The sequence below is a fragment of the Oryza glaberrima genome, chromosome 12 (assembly GCF_000147395.1).
Source record: "Oryza glaberrima chromosome 12, OglaRS2, whole genome shotgun sequence".
Taxonomy (NCBI): Eukaryota; Viridiplantae; Streptophyta; class Magnoliopsida; order Poales; family Poaceae; genus Oryza; species Oryza glaberrima.
Genome location: NC_068337.1, coordinates 1,072,414 through 1,089,236, shown reverse-complemented (window position 1 = coordinate 1,089,236; position 16,823 = coordinate 1,072,414). Strand labels below are relative to the sequence as shown.

General features: G+C 43.3%; 1 protein-coding gene and 1 long non-coding RNA gene across 2 annotated transcripts; one reads left to right on the top strand and one right to left on the bottom strand.

Moving 5' to 3' along the window:
* Positions 1-745: 745 nt before the first annotated feature.
* Positions 746-12,533, top strand: LOC127757585 (uncharacterized). Its single transcript, XR_008013493.1, has 3 exons — positions 746-1,272; positions 2,510-2,585; positions 12,480-12,533. It is a non-coding gene; the product is annotated as an uncharacterized LOC127757585 (long non-coding RNA).
* Positions 4,594-7,751, bottom strand: LOC127757584 (protein SCARECROW 2-like). The gene is given in 3 exon segments (XM_052283126.1): positions 4,594-5,347; positions 6,025-7,524; positions 7,526-7,751. Coding segments are annotated over 3 exon segments (1,968 nt in total). The 5' UTR covers positions 7,552-7,751; the 3' UTR covers positions 4,594-4,905.
* Positions 12,534-16,823: the final 4,290 nt, after the last annotated feature.

Below are 16,823 nucleotides of genomic sequence, written 5' to 3'. Positions count from 1 at the left end.
TGTGTGTCCATATATCTGATATGACACGCCAAAAATTTATACCCTGGATTAAACACCCCCTTAGGGTGTGTTAGTTCACGCCAAAATTGAAAGTTTGGTTTGAATTGGAACGATATGACGGAAAAGTTGGAAATTTATGTGTGTAGAAAAATTTTGATGTGATGAAAAAGTTGAAAATTTGAAGAAAAAGTTTGGAACTAAACTACCGTGAAATTCTAGCATGAATGTATGTCAGGTTACCAGATCAGCGGATAACAGAGTACGGGAAGGCATGGCAGGAGAGACTGCAGTGTACAGTAAGCAGTACTCCGTACTGGTCTCCGGCGAGTGAGGCAGGGGTAGGCAAGGTTTACTACCAAAATGAATACCTTCACCCAACTCCTCTTAATTCTGCTCATCATTTCCTCCAATTAATATTGCTACCAAGTCACAGACAGACAGACAGAAACAAGAAAGCCGAGTTCCATCCTCCACTCATCCCCGTCTGCTAATAGGATTAAACTTGATCAGGCAATGTAATTGTAACCCCTTCCAGCATTCAGGCCAGCAGTTCAAGGACCAATGTCATTAAAAATCAGACCATGAGCTTTGTTGACTGAAAACTGTAAAAAATGAGGCGAGTTTCAGTCTGCAGTTGGTGCTGTCCCTGCAACTGATTGTAGAGCTCGTTTGTTAAGCCCGTCCGTCAAATAGACAGCTTCAGATCAAAGTATGCAGACCAATTTCTGAGGCATTTGGTCTTGTCATCGCGGAGTGGTAGCAACAAACAGGTCGTCCGGCGGGGCCATCGTTCACTTCAGTCAGAAATGCTGAATTGATTTTATCTGACGCTGAAGCTTAGGAGACGATCTTTACCAGTGCTAGCACATTAACAGCGATCCGAAAAATCAGGATCACAATCATCATTAATGGCGATCCAAACAAGATAAGCTAGGGGGGCTTTCTGAAAAATGTTGTCGATTGCGGCCTCGTAGCCATTGGATGCTTTCTCTGTGGCCACCGTCTCCTCTACCAATCCAAACCCTCGAGAGAGACCTCGCCGCCGCTGTGGTGGTCGTCGTCCATGGCAGTCGCGAGCCCACCGCCACATCCCATCTTGTGCCACTGCCGCCCAGGCGCCCATCCCATCCGGATGCAATGGCGAATTGGCGATGGCTGAACAGGCGACGCCCGATGGCCATGAGATGCGATGTGTGCGTGTCAGCTTCTTCTTGCTCTTGTGCATGTAAACCCAGCCCAGGAAGGGATCGTCAGCTCAGCAATGGCGAAACTGTAAGTCTGCAGTAGCTCTTCTTGTTTCTTTTTTTTTCGGGAGAATAGCTACTTTAGTCCCTAAAGTTTGTCTGTAGGATCAGTTTAGTCTCTAACCTTTTAAATGGTCCAAAGAAATCCTTAACCTTTGTCATAAAGTCTAGAATAGTCATTGGGTCCACCAAAATCATCATATGGATATGCCATGTCATCATTCATACAAAATCTAAGAGGAACTGTCCAATTTACCCTTACATATATCATAGAAAATAAATATAATGGTGAATTAGACATAACCATAGGAAAAAAATAATTCTTTTTTCACCCTTTTGAGGTATATTTTTGCTCTTACATATACCATATATTTTTTAAAAATTTTCCTTTTGTTTTTTATTTTCCTATGCGTAAGGGTAAATTGGATAAATCATATAAATTTTGCATAGGAAGGTGACATGGCGTATCCATGTGGTGATTTTGGTGAGACCAAGGACTATGGGCTGGTTTGGTTTCAGGCCTAAATTAGACTTACCAATATTTGGTAATTTCAATAGTGTTTAGTGTCTATTTGGTTTGAAGCCAAATTTTGGCATGCCTAAGAAAAATAGGCCATTTCAATAGTGAACTTAGACTATTTTGGATTCAATCCAAACACAACTTTACCTTACCAAAATTAGTCATGCCAAAACTTGCCAAAATTTGGCATTGACAAAATTTGGTAAGGCCTATTTAGGTCACAAACCAAACCAACCCTATATTAGCCCACATGATAAATTTAAAGGACTTGTTTGAACAATATGAAAGATTAAGAACTAAAATGACCCATGAGCGAAACTTTAGGGACCATATTAGCTATTCTCCCTTTTTTTTTTCCCAATTTTCTCTTCTCTTTCCAGCTTCTGCTTGTTGATCGAGTCATCAACTGAACCCAAGACAGAGCAGACTGTTGTAAGCATGGCATTGGCACTGGCACGAGAGAGACGTGCACTGCAGTGCTTGTGCAACACTGGGCATTGCAGGCAGAGAGCACAGCACAGTAGTAACTCCCTACTGTACACTGCAATTTACCAGGGCCAATTTACAAACCAAAATGAATGCATTCACCCACTCCTCTGAGTCCTGCTCATCCTCTCCTTACCGTATTACTAATGCTACCAACAAACAAACAATCAATCAGACGACATGAAGAAGAAGAAGAAAGCCCACACAGTTCCATTCCACAATTTTTTTCACCATCTGATATTATGATATCATATGACAGACACTTCATCAAGGCAATGCAGTCCTCCCAACACCCCAGGTCCACAATGTGATAAGCCAGGAGCAACGTGTTGTAGGTATGTTTGCTTGGCTGTTTGCTCTCTTTCCCAGTCTCACACACATCACAAACAGTGTGCAATTTGATTTGGTTTGTTGCTCCATGATTGGGGAATATTCAGGACCATGGCACTGCATGTTCCTTTGCCCCACTCATGCAATCACCATCCCCCATTTAATTCATTCATTCTAAGTAACTCTATCAGCAACTAGTTTCAGAAGAAATGCTCAACTAATAATCACTGTACTCTCTTCTGGCAAGAGTCCTTGCAAATTACCCTTTATAACTAAAAGCATCAGGGAGTAGAGGGAAGTTAACCATCACATCAGGTGGTGAAGAACACCAAACACAAAGAAAGAGCCCTTCTCTTTCCTGCGATGGATTGAAGATGTTCAACAACCACTTCCTGACTATCATCATCATTCCCCAAACTATAGCTAGCAAAACCCTTTTCTGCAACTCCAAGGCTGAATTGCACTGCACTGCACTGCACAAGCCAAAGGGGGTAGAGAGGTCAGTGTCTTTCCAAGCTGACCTCGTGCCAGTAGCTCCCCACACTAGCACAAGAGAACAAGAGACAACAGGTCCCTCTGCTGATAGAAAAGGACTAGTCCTTCTCCTTGGGGGCAATGGCAATGCTGGGCCCTGGGGACAAGAAAAGATTGGGCCCTTTGCTTGCTCGCTTGGACCCTTGAAGCCTTGGAGGAGAGAGAACATGAGAAAGAGGGAAGCTTTTGTAGTAGTAGCAGTAGAAGAAAGAAGCCAATGCCATGCATCACCCCATCATGGCAAGCAGGCAAAGGTGGTCTAAAGGCATTGTTGGGAAACAAATTTAAGCCTGCCTTCTCTCCCCACTCTGCCTGACCCCAATCCCAACCCCTCTCTCACTCCACAACACCATAATGAGTGTAAAGTAGTGTAAGTATAAAGAAGCAAGTGATTCATTTGAGGGTAATTGCATCATCAGGTGGATCTATGTTCCAACCCTTGAATGAAAGTGATGTTCAAGATTGCCACATTGGCACATAACCAACTTTGGAAATGTGACTAGGAAGCTAAATCAGTTACTACTACTTTTAATAGTGAAATATGGCATTGGTTGGTTGGAAATGCAGGTGCCCAGTGCCAAAAACTGCCACTCTTTAGCAAAGCAAACAAAGTATCAATGTGTAGTAATCTGGCAGTGAATAAACAACAATCATTCAGACATACTACTATTTTGCATAAAGCTGGTAGGCCAATAAGATGCAAACAAATGGTAGACAACGCCAGCATTAGAAGGAAGGGAAAAAAAAACATGTGAAACTAGGAATGTTACCAACTCAAGGCAAATCCCAACCAAAACATTCGTGATGATATTGTAATGAAGAATATGCAAGACAACGACATCCAGGTAAACAATGCCCAAGAAGCCTGTTTGGCTTAGGTTAGCCAGGAACAAAAAATAAATAGCAAAACTAGTGGAGTGGGATTTCTTGATGGGGATAGTCAAATAAGAAAATCACCAGAATCTCAATCGTGTAACGTAACCTTTGTGATAAAGAAACATGGAACCAAGCTGATCATACAAAAAGGTTATACTGGCCGAAGTGTCCAGGAAGCAAGACTTTTAACAAGCTAAATAACCATCACGGACGGAAAGGTGAAAATGATGTTAAAAAGTAAAACCATGTATATCCAGTAGATGCCGGATACAGGAATAAGTGAATTCCATAATAAGATTATTGTAATGCAAAAATGTTAGAAAAGTGATACACCAATGTCTAAATGAGCAGTGTAGGTCAGTGGTTTCAAATATTTCAGAAGAAAAGAATTAGCAGGATTTAGATGGAATGAACTAAAACCACTAACATCCTGACTTTCTAGTACACAACTACTGTGCTACCCATCATTAGTTCATTGCTGATGATTTGGCATTCAGAAGGAGCACCCATCAATGATCACCGAATAATAAGAACTCCTGTGCTACCCAACAATCTAATTGAACTCACTAACCACCAGATATGATCATTTTGTGATCATATGAATTTCATGTCAGTAAGGATCCTTTTGCCTGTTCCCCCAAAACAATGTCAGCAAGGATTAAGCACTACAAAATTGCAAAATAAACTAAATTGGACAGAATGGTTAACTGGAGCATGAACAGAATAAAAGCTAAAGCTAAGTTGCACATTAGTAACTACCACTGTGGAGATCTGAAAATTAGTGATCAGAATTTTTTTTTATTTTTCTTTTCTCAGAATTGACCAAATTGAGCAGCTAAAAGAAGCAAAAGGACTAGGTAATTGCACCTAAGTAAGATCAAGTGATACTTCAGCTCTATAAATTCCCCCTCAATACTAACGTCCCGAAGCCTGAATTGGGCGCCAAGCAGAGGCAGTGAGAAGGCACAGATCCTTCCATCCGAGCTTCAGAGCGCCATTCTCCTCAATAAGCGTGTATCCATCGGAAGGGAACATCCCAAGCAGCAGTGCGGCCTGAGCAGCAGCGCTTCCAGCAAGCGACGACACACGGAAGCCCGACTGCGCAAGCTTTTCGCGCCAGCTCCCAAACTTAACATCGCCGGTGCGTGCTGGACCGCCCACGGCTAGCACATTGCGGATCTCACGCGACAAGAGTTGTTGCTCCACGACATGCCGCTCCGGGCTATCCTCGCTGTAACTCGCATCAAGCGAGTCGAACAGTGCCGAATAGTAGTGGATGGCCTCCACAAAACGTGCCAGGAAGGAGCCTGAGTGGCTCAGATCCTGCTCCACCATTGTTACAACCTTTGGCGCCAACCTGATTTGTGTGGTCCACAGAGTCAAGATCAGTACACAAATTAATTATGATTCTGTTCGACAAGAATGACTCAACTAGCAACATTTAGAACTATAAATGATAACAATAAGTTCTCAAGGACACCTAAATTGGTTGCCTTGCCTTCATGGTTTTTGCAAGTACAGTGGGACATATCTATTGCAGTCCACTACTATGTGATCTCTAGTATGAACTGTGTATAGATTGCAGCCATTTCAATTTAATAATCAACATTGGTGGCACTTAGAACTAGAAAGCTGAGACCTTTTGGCATGAAAAGTTGGTCATGATGATAAGAACTTTTAGCTCGTTCATAGTGATCCACAAACCAAATGGAGGAGAAATCTTTCCCACTTCTCGGATCACCAAAGACCATGGAGAAGCTTGATACCACAGAACCACTAGAAAGTTGCAACCTTTCTAAGCCTAAAAAGTTGGCCATAATGACATACTTTTAGGGCACCAAAACGCAAATCTTTTTTTACTCCTCCTTAATCATCCTATGGTGATCTAGGGCTAGTACTACTAACCACTGATATGATGATGCATAGATAGAGTATACTACTAGGTCACAATGTCAATGAGAAGTATAGGGTGTAAAGTAGCCATGATTCCGGGGGGTCCCGAGTTGACAAGGGAAGAAAGAAGTAGTGTAGTACCTCTGGATGAGCCAGAGCGTGTTGGAGTCGGAGCCGGTGACATCGTAGAGGGAGTGGCGCAGCCAGTGGACGGCGACGGCCTCGCGGCGCGTGACGCCCAGCTTCTCCGGGTCCAGATTCCCGGCCTTGTCAGCCACCGGGCAGAACTCGAACGGCAATCCCAGCGTGTCCGCGAAGTCCGACAGCCTCTTCCCCGTCGCCTCCAGCGCCTCCATGGACGCCCCCAGCCCGGTCAGCCTCACCCTCGGCGGCCCCCCCGGCCTCGACGCCAGGATGTGGAACAGCCCCGGCCATTGGAGCCCCTGCATGATGTCCAGGTCGATGATGTGCACCCTCTCCTCCCTCTCGAACGCCTCCTGGATCGCCTGGTTCGCCGTGAAGTGCGAGAACTTCACGAACGGGCTGATCCCGTTGAACACCTGGAACGCCGCCGCCACGCGCCCGTGGACCCGCGCGCCCGCCGGGGACGGGCTCGGGAGCGGCGCGTACAGCCCCAGGCACGAGCTCACCAGCCGCGCCGACATGGCCTCCGCGAAGTAGGCCGCCACGCGCTGCGTCGAGGTGCCGAACGGCGTGGCGAGCTCCGCGATCTCCAGCAGCGCGCGGTGCGCCTCGTCCAGGTTGTCCGCGTTCACCGACTCCGCGCACTGGAGCAGCAGCGTCAGCAAGTGGAGGCCCTCCTCGTCGCGCTGCTTCCGCCGCTGCTCCTCCTTACGCTCCTTGGCGGCCGCGGCAGCCGCCGCTGCGGCGGCCGCGGCGGCGGCGGCGGTTTCCTCCGCGGTGGGGGGCTTCGGCGACTGCGGCTGGTTGGGCTCCTGCTCCTGACACTGAGGCTCGCGACGCCGCTTGTCGGGCTGCGCTGGCGGAGGGGGAGGGAGCGCGGCGACCGACGTGGGTGGTGGCGGTGGCGCCGTGGCGTCGGGAGGGAGGAGAGCAGGATGCGACGGCGGCGGCGGCGGCGGCGGCGCGGGGTCGGAGTTGAGGAGAGAGCGGAGGCGGAGCTCGAGGATGGACGCGAGGTCGGGGTTACATGGCCGGATGATCTCACGCACGTTGTGGATGAGCTGCGCGACGGAGACCGCGGCGCCGCTGCTGGCGATGATGTCACGGATGATGCCATCCACCCAAGCCGTGCTGGGCGGCCCACCCTCACCCGCCGCCACCTGCTGCGGCGCCGGCGGCACGGGCGCGGCGAGGTCCATGTCCGTGTGGTGGAACGCCGGGAGCTGCGTGGGCAGCGCGGGGAGCTGCGCGCTGGCAGACAACGTCGGCGCGCCCGCCGCGGCGGCCGTGACATCGGACAGGTCGCCGGTGACATGGCGGCGCGGCGGTGGCAGGTCCATGTCGGAGGCGGGGCGCTTGCGGACCATGGCGGCGGCGAGGTGGTGTTGTTCTTGGTGGTCTAGGTAGAGGAGGAGATGGTGGTCGGAGGGGAGAGGAGGCAGCAAGGAGGTGATGGCATGAGAGGAGGAATAAGAGGAGTGGGTGGCGGAGGGGGAGGAAGAGGAGGAGGGAGGAGGAGCCCATCTACAAACGCCAAGGGGAAGAGGCCGTGGGCATGGCGAGCGGACGGGCGTGCGCGGGAGGCCTAACGCTTGTGTTGGCTGGAATTTTTATGGAATTTGGCGCGGCGCAAGCGAGGCGATGGCGCGAAGGGGGAGTAAAGAGGAAGAGGCCGAGAGGAGGAGACCAAGAAGGAGAGGTTAGCAGGAGCATATCACGAGCATTGAGGGGGTAATTTATGGGGGAAGAGAGGCAACGCAACGGCATGCTGTCTACTGGACTGGACTGCTACCAGCGTGTCATTGAACCCTTGGGCTCCGTGTATCCTTTCTTTTTCGTTTTCTTTTTCACCTTTCCCATGGTAGATTACTCGTACCGATGTTTGTCCCTGTTGTAATGTTCACACTTAGCATGTAATAATGCCTTTGTCAATATCATGTGTACTGTCTACAAGTTTCACACTACAGTTAAAAACTGAAAACAGACCTCCAAAAATCAATTGTGGATCATAAGTAGGATGGAGTATAAGGGACCTCTCAATTAAGCGCCCCTTTAATCATAGGAATAGAAAAACGGAGAAATAGAAAAAACATAGGATTCTGATAAGAATGTAGTTGTAAAACAGAGGAGTGGAAAATCCAGAAAAAACAAAGGAATGACTGTTTGATTGGACCATAGGAAAAACGCAGAAATCGGATGAGAGAGATAGACTCAAAGGAATTTTTCCAAGAGGTTGGACCTCTTGCTAACTTTCCTCCAAAATATCTATAGGATTAGCCATTCCATAGGAATTTTAAAGGATAGTATAGGATTCAATCCTTTGTTTCAAAGATTTTCATAGGAATTTTTTCCATAGGATTGAAATACTTCAAATTTCCTATACTTTTCCTACGAATCAAAGGGGGCCTAAAGGATTTACATAGGAATTTCATATGATTTAAATTCTAGAAAATTTTCCTATTTTGCCATTTGATCTAAAGAACTGAAGCTTTCTAAATCATATGGAATGACTTGTTATATGTCGATTTCAAAGGAAACTTAGCGAGATCTTAAACCTCTTGGAAAATTCCCTTTGACTATATCTCTTTTATCCGATTCATGCGTTTTTTCATGCGGTCCAATTAAACGATTATTTCTGTGTTTTGCATTTTTCTGTTTTACACTCGTATTTCTGTCAGAATTATATGTTTTTCATATTACTCTGTTTTTCAACCCTATGATTTAAAGGGCCTAAACATTTCACATTTTTCTCCTCAAACATTTGGGGGACTGCTAGGAACATAGAATTAAAATATCATGACACCTTAAATCCAAAATAAATAGAAATATATAGAAAACTGTGGAATAGTTTGGATGAAGCACATGAAAACACACGTGATTTAAAAGAGAGAGGTAGGTTCCGACAAAAACAAACATACGATCCATATGAACTTCAAAGGAATCCAGAGACCCAATCATTCGTTCCAAAGAGCCTTATAAGAATTTTTCTAATGAGATTTAGGGTTAGTTTGGTTTGTGATCTAAATAGACCTTACCAAATTTTGTCAATGTCAAATTTTGGCAAGTTTTGATATGACTAATTTTGGTAAGGTAAAGTTGTGTTTGGATTGAAGCCAAAATAGTCTAAGTTCACTATTGAAATGGCCTATTTTTCTTAGGCATGCCAAAATTTGGCTTCAAACCAAATAGACACTAAACACTATTGAAATTACTAAATATTGGTAAGTCTAATTTAGGCCTGAAACCAAACCAGCCCTTATATCCTTTGAAATTTCACTATTTTTCATGTGTTCAAATGGAGCTCTGATAGAAAAAGAAAAGAAATGGATTGATTCTGGTGAAATTTTAGTAAACTCCTCGGTCCAAAGGAGTATTAAACAATGTCCAGAGTCGTAGTTTGTCATGCGATGCATTGGAATTAAGTGAGGATTGGTTCTTTCACATTTCCAATTCTCACCAGAGTCTTGAGGCAAAAATTTCAAATACTAAAATACGGAAAATGAAGAAGAATATTACTGCTGAAAAGTGTGTGGGCATTATTGTGACGCTACATCGATCTATCGTGTAGAAACTAGTAGAAAGGTAGCGACTCCTTTGGTTACGCCTGCGGCCTGCCTGTTGACCGACTAGCTTGCAGAGAACAAAGTTTGGGTACGCACGCATGCATATTTGGCACACGCCGCGACATTTCTTCTTCTTGGCCCGATAAAAAGGGTCTTTGAAACGTTCTTGTCAACGAGTCCTTTTGATCGATCCATCCATGGATCATTCGATATGTACGTTGTTGGGGTCGGCAGGCCCGAAAGATGGCCATCTCCATCAGACCAGGTTAGATAATTCATCTTTTTCACTAAAACCAAGAGAAAAGGCTATCTAGCTCATGTTCATGTAGTAGAGCTACTACCTTGGTACTCCCACTGTCCAACCGATACAAACATTTCTGGCATATAAAATTTATCCAAATTCTGTTATGATATCTTACATTTACTTTTTTTTATCGGTAGCACGATCTTTGTGGGTCCAAAAAAACTTTCAAGGATACCAAAGTAGTTTCACCTTGAACTTAATCTCTGCTACAAGCTCAGAGAAATGATTATATTTTTGTGAACAAAGAGAGTAATCAAATCAAATCATTTTAAAACATTATTTTTTTTAAAATATGACAGTCGAATTAACAAGTGGTAAAAAAACCAAATCGAACTACCTTGCGGATGAAGGACCGAACTAACCGCACACAAGAACAAAAATGAAGGAGGTGCGGAGAATGCCAACAAAGCGAGATGGGGACAGTGCCTACGAATGGAGGCCATTGCAAATGTCACTTGCGGAGGATGCGATGGACGACGCCAGGGTAGAGACCGGCATAGCTAGTGATGCAGGTTGCTATGGACGAAACCCGTGATGAAGGATGACACGGAGGGAGCTAGCCGTGAAAGGATGGGGAATAAGACATGCTATGAAGGTGTTGATGAAAAACACGAGACCTGGGAGATCTGCTTAAATCCAATGCAGGTCCAAAACTCGCCTTCGGGTATGCAAGCGTGCCAGTTGTTTTGATCCTGCAATCAACAAGAACAAAGACAAAAAAAACCGCGGTTAAACTCATAAACGATAGCCGATCGGCTAAGTGCCGATGACATATCATTTATCTTTGAGCCGATGTCATATATGCATCGATCGGCAATCGTTAAGAAATAACTAAATCTACTCGATCGGCTGTAGATATTAACGATATATAATCCTTATGTCGATATATACTTAAATCAAGTGATTGGGATAGATCGGTCGCCATGCCGAGACAGTATAAATCACTTAGATCGAAATATATACTAACAATGAGACTATATATGTTCATAGCATAGCCGATCAGATAGATCTAGCATGTATCGGCTAATACTCCGATACCACTCTATATTAAGATATCAAATCAAATAGGATATACCAAACAAAGAACCTAATATACTTAAATGCGGCAAGATCTTAACATAAGGGCAGATTTAACATGTCAATAAAGCATATAGGATAAAAGTAGTTAAACTAGGTAAGATCGGCTAAAACCCCAATACTACCCTAATCGGCAACCAAGAAGCAGGCTAGAGATTGAGATTCTAATCACGACTCATAAGATCAAACAACTGATACAGCTATAAGTATGAAAAGAAAGACAATATCTAGACAATCAAGCCATTGGAAGTTTCATAGAGAGATAGGTACCTTAGGTAATCTAAGTCAACATCGATATCTAACCTAATCGGTTGTCCTCTACAGACAGATGTTAGCCGATTGTAGGTTAAATAGCAATATTGCCAAAGATTATGTAAGATATATGATAACTCGGCGAATTACATAAACAAGATTAGAGTATCATAAAGATGGAAGCACTAATCCCGAGAACACAAGCCGCCATAACAAGTTTTACCTCTTGTTGAAGATCGAAACCGATGCAGCTCAACCCAAAAGCAAAAACTCGTCGAAATAAAACGAAAGCAAAAAGGGTGGCGATGTGCCGAGATTGTATTGAACGTGTGTTAATTTGATTACATGGGGCTCGAGGTCTATTTATACCCGAGAATTACACAACATGTCCATAACGGACAAAACTCTTATCTCTAACAAACTCTAAGATACCATAAATCTTTGCGGTAGACTTTTGCCCAAACATATCTCTAAGGAAATTACATAAAATATCCTAATTAATAGATACAATTGCCTTCTCAGGACTCTATCCATGCACGACAATCATCTTTAAGCATATCAACTCAACCCGATGACGTACACCAAGTCGTATTGTTGGAATCGGCTACATCGTCTAACCCAGTCTGACTCGGACTTAGCCGATCCCGATCGTAGCCGATTTGGACTCCAGCCGATTCCCACTCTGTTTTCGGGACGATCTCCATCTCGAATTCTACTTTGATTCTATCCCCATCTCCGATACTTAGATTACCATATTTGGTCGTTAACAGAAGGTCACAGGGGCCAGAGAGGGGAGCAAGACTAAAGACGTAGTGGCAGAAGATGAATTCGATGGATTGCCGAGGCTGGTAGGTGTGGGGTACCTATGCCGTGCCTTGTGAGTGTTGAAGGGTTGTGATGCTAGCGTTGGATGTCTTAGGGATTTAGGGTTATACTTTCATGGGCCTTAGTTGATGGTAAGGGTGAAAACAGTCATGGAATTTTCCAATCGACCGAGCGTCGTTTTCGTATAAGGGGTACCATTTCCGAACGTACCCTTTTTATCTATTTATAATTTTTGTTTTTTCTAATTTATTTGTATATCATATTAATATCAACACTGAATAGTTTAAATGATAAATATGGTCAATTACCGGCCGATTGAGCATCATTTCCATACGGACTTGGTTCGGCATCAGCTTGGTTCGGTACGGACTTTGGTTAATTTGTGTTCACCCTTAATCGAATGTGACTTTCCTTCTTTGTCGGCATTTCAGCAGCTGGCCCGAGATGTACACACGCGGCTTCCCATCACGGCACGTACCCCAAGGGTTAGGTTTCTCTCCACTACTTCCATTAGCATTACACCATCTTAAAAATTAGTATTTCAGGCTTGATTAATTAAAAAACCGTCTTTGAGCTGACCATTTCAAAAACATACTCCTCCCGTCAAAAAAAAAATATCTAGAGAGAAGCCTCCCTCGATTCGTGTTACTAGATTATGTCTCATCCCAATCCTAGGTTGGGTTTTTTTTCTATTAAGACATATATATGAAATAAAGGCATATTGTTTTGTTCTTTTGAAAATATTTATGAGATGAAAATAGTAGTATAAGAAAACACCCTTCATCGACACTCAGGCTTGACAACACTGGTAGTTCCACCAGGTCATCCCCGAAAGGATAGAAAAACCACCTCATGTTTAATGCCTAGAATATGTTCATTTCAATACCATTGCTCATTGTTCATTTGACGCAGGATTTGAGAGATTTTGAGGCTACGTAATCTGGTACGCATAACAAAAGAAGGGAAGGGTCAAGGGGGCGATATGGGGGAAAGATGGCAGTAGGTAGAGAGGGTGCTTTGTGCATTGGACCCCGGAAGGCAGGTAGGCAGGCTTTCTGGCACTGTCTTCTTCACTCGTCGATCCACTCCACGCGAGGATCGATCGTCGATGTATGTATGCATCGATCCTGTTTTCGGGGTGGAAAGTGTCTCTCCTTTTGTTGGTCCCTCCCTGTCCAATTCTTTCGTCACTTGCTCTTGTTCCTTCTCATTTTGCAGCCTCATCTCATCACCTGCTGCTTGCCTCGTGCCGTCTCGATCTTCTTCACGTCCATCCAACGCAGCTCACTCCAATTATACTCTCTTACCAATGTAGTTGGAGTACTACACATGTGTTCAAGCTGGCTTCAGGTAAACCCCCAACCATAAACACCATGCATATATGCATGCAGAGTTGCAGACATGCATCAGTTGCTCTTCCTCTTGCTAAGTTGCTATCTCCATTGATTAGGAGTTTAGAGGAGTAGTCAGCTGAGCTCCCGTGTCGATCGATGACAACGGTAGGATCGATACGTAGTTGCCCTTTTACTGCACTTGCTATAGCTGCTGCACAATAACATTGGCAGTGTTGCATCGAGCCAATATTGGCTGCACTGGGTAGCTAGCTGCACGCTGCTTCTTCCTGCGCTCTTCTGTATATATGAGACAAACAAGCGGCGGTGCTGCCTGTAACTGACTCAGGTCACGCGCTAATCCTGCGGCTGCCAATCCTGCTCAATTCCTTTGTAATCTTGTCCATAATACTACTCTGTATGTCTGTATCGCTCACCGCCACCGATCGATCACCTGGCCGAGGCTGCAATGAATATCTTCACGATTCGCATACCAGGAGTCCAGGACTGGCTCTGCTCATCAGTCATCAACTACAAATGCACCAAGTACACATACTGATACTGTGTGTTCATTCATTGAGCAATACTGCTCGTGATTGTACAGTCTGCATCACCTACAAATGCCATCACTGGCACAGCAAGCACGAGTAAATATGGTGCTTGCTCTCTGCTTCTGTTCAGGCCTTTAAAATACTGGTATGGTACTCCAGCCTTTTTATTTAAGAAGGTTGCAGGCTTTTTTTAGATAACGGAATGTAACATTCCGGCCTTTATTCAAAGAGTTACAGCCAATTATTACAGAACTCACATAGAAAGTTCACGATAGCAGAAACAAAGCTAAGCAAACTAATAAACACCAACAAAGAAAAAGATCCCCTAACTACTGAATTCTAATAGAGAACCACCACCCGAAGTTGGCAAATAGATGCATAATTGTCGTCTCAAGTTTACGACATTCATCATTTATTAGCTTGATATCTTCATCATGCCTTTGCAACTGAGCCCAACCCCGAAGCTAATACGTTGCCCTGAAAAGCACTTGCAAATAGGATTTTGACGGTGTTTTATCAAAAACCATATCATTTCTACTAAGCCAAAGAACCCAACATATAGCGAAAGCTCCAACAAGAATAAGTTTTTTGATTTTTTTACTAACACCCACAAGCCAATTCCCAAACATATATGAGATATACTATGTGGAGGATAAAGTCCAAAAGAGAATTGTATAGCTCTCCAAAGAAATTTAGAAAAATGGCATTCAAAGAAGGTTGCAGGCTTAACAGTGTACTACAGTATAGCAGCCCGTTTAATTGGCTAGACAAGCTAGTAATAAGGTATGATCAATTCGCATTTCAGTAGCCATTGCCTGTATCAAGATTAGCAACAATGCACACACTGATCATTGACGCATGCAATGCATTGTACCTTCATTCAATTGCAATTGCCTGAGATGATGTAGGATGATTAGGACATGTTCCTGCTGCCTACTGTTTAGTGGAGTAATTAGTACTACAACAGTGTACTAATTAAAGTAGCAGCAGTATGTATATTCAGGGGATCATTGCAAGTAGTAGGTCAACCATGACACTGATCAGTCGTAGCAGTAACCATCACTCCACAGATTGGAAAGTCTAGTGATCAGCTTTTAACTAATTCCTAGCCATCTCGAGAACAAAACAGACGAAATCATGGAAATATTCGAAATATTATACTGTAAAGTGGTGGGTCGATCAAATTTACGTTACGTGCAACCGTTTTCTATGACCACTACTTACGCCTAGCAAGCTAGCCATCACAGACATAAATTGCTTAACTGCATCTATAAATTAAGATCACATAATTAAGTTTTGGCAAATGGCAAAAGTGTATCACTGACGTCAATTTACAGTGTAATATTCTCTACGTATTAGGCTATCTTTTCTTTGGATAAACATTGAACTTGGTTGTATTAACTGGAACACAAACACTGGAAGGGTCTGAAGAAATATTAGGCTCTTTTAGGCTTCAATCTGTTCAAGACATTACTTAATTGCCTAGTTTTTTTTTAGAACAGTTAATTGCTTAGCTAGGTCACTGTTTTTTTTTTTTTTTTTGAAAACCGCTAGGTCACTGCTACGATGGCGTCCCCAATTTACAGCCGTTAGGGTTAGTACCCTTTTTTGTGTATATAAAAGAAAAAAAAGAGGAAGTAGTCAGTAGCCTTTTAGGTGAAGACTTGACTCGATCTAGAAAGCTTCGGATATACTAGAGTATACTCCTTTACTATAGTAACAAAAATCCTTTTTGTATTATTTTTTTACTTGTCACGAACAAGTAGTAACATAGGAGTATGCATCAAGATAACCTTTAATATTTACCATAGCTAATTTTATTTATAGAATTTTTTACGTTGGAAGGGGTGCGAGTTTTCACGTCAGTCGTTAGGCGGAGAGTAAGGAAGAAGATGGAACATGTGCATGGGGCTAGCGACAGAATCAGTTTAAGGTGAGAGGTTTTTTCATACTAGGAGGGGATCTAGAGTGGGAGAGGGCGCGCTTATGACTTAATGTGAGAGTAGGAGTAGCACGTAGGGTGTTGTTTAGTATTACCGTGAATTACTATAGCTGAGTCGTACTAACTTTTTTGGTTATTTTTTAACGTAGTAGTACGATCTAAAACCAGCGTGAACATTTTGCACATAGTGAAATTAAGACATATCTTCGTCACATAAATAAAATTGATCGAGAAGCTAGCTTTGGCTTATTTCATTATATTATTGATAGAGAAGTAAACACGCCACCAACCTAACAACGGGTAAACACCAGCAGAAAAGGTATAGCAATCAAATACAAAGCTTAAGTAAAAAACATGAGAGAGAGAGAGAGAGAGAGTGTATGTATATAGAGGAGTAGTAACTAGTTTTTGGGGAGCAGTAACCAGAGTCGATAAAAATGCATAATACTTTCTCTATCCTAAATATTTGACGCTGTTGATTTTTTTAAACATGTTTGACCTTTCGTCTTATTCAAAAACTTTTATGAAATATGTAAAACTATATGTACACATAAAAATATATTTAACAATGAATCAAATGATAGGAAAAGAATTAATAATTACTTAAATTTTTTAATAAGATAAACAGTCAAACATGTTTAGAAAAATCAACGGCGTCAAATATTTAAAAACAAAATGAGTATTAAAGCCAGGCGAGCGATTGGTGGTGTGGAATTGTGGATAGGAAACGATCAAGGGGTGGATAATTTATCTTGGGTAGGGATGGAAACAGCCAGGCTGGGGTACAGTACATGGAAAAAGCTTAAAGGGGCAAATGGGATCCAGCAATCAGCATACATGTACGACCATATATATCAGAGCAAACATACAAACTAGCTACGAAACAAACGACTTGATCACGAGTGTATCCATATATATATGCATGCTTGACAAGCAACAATATATAATGCA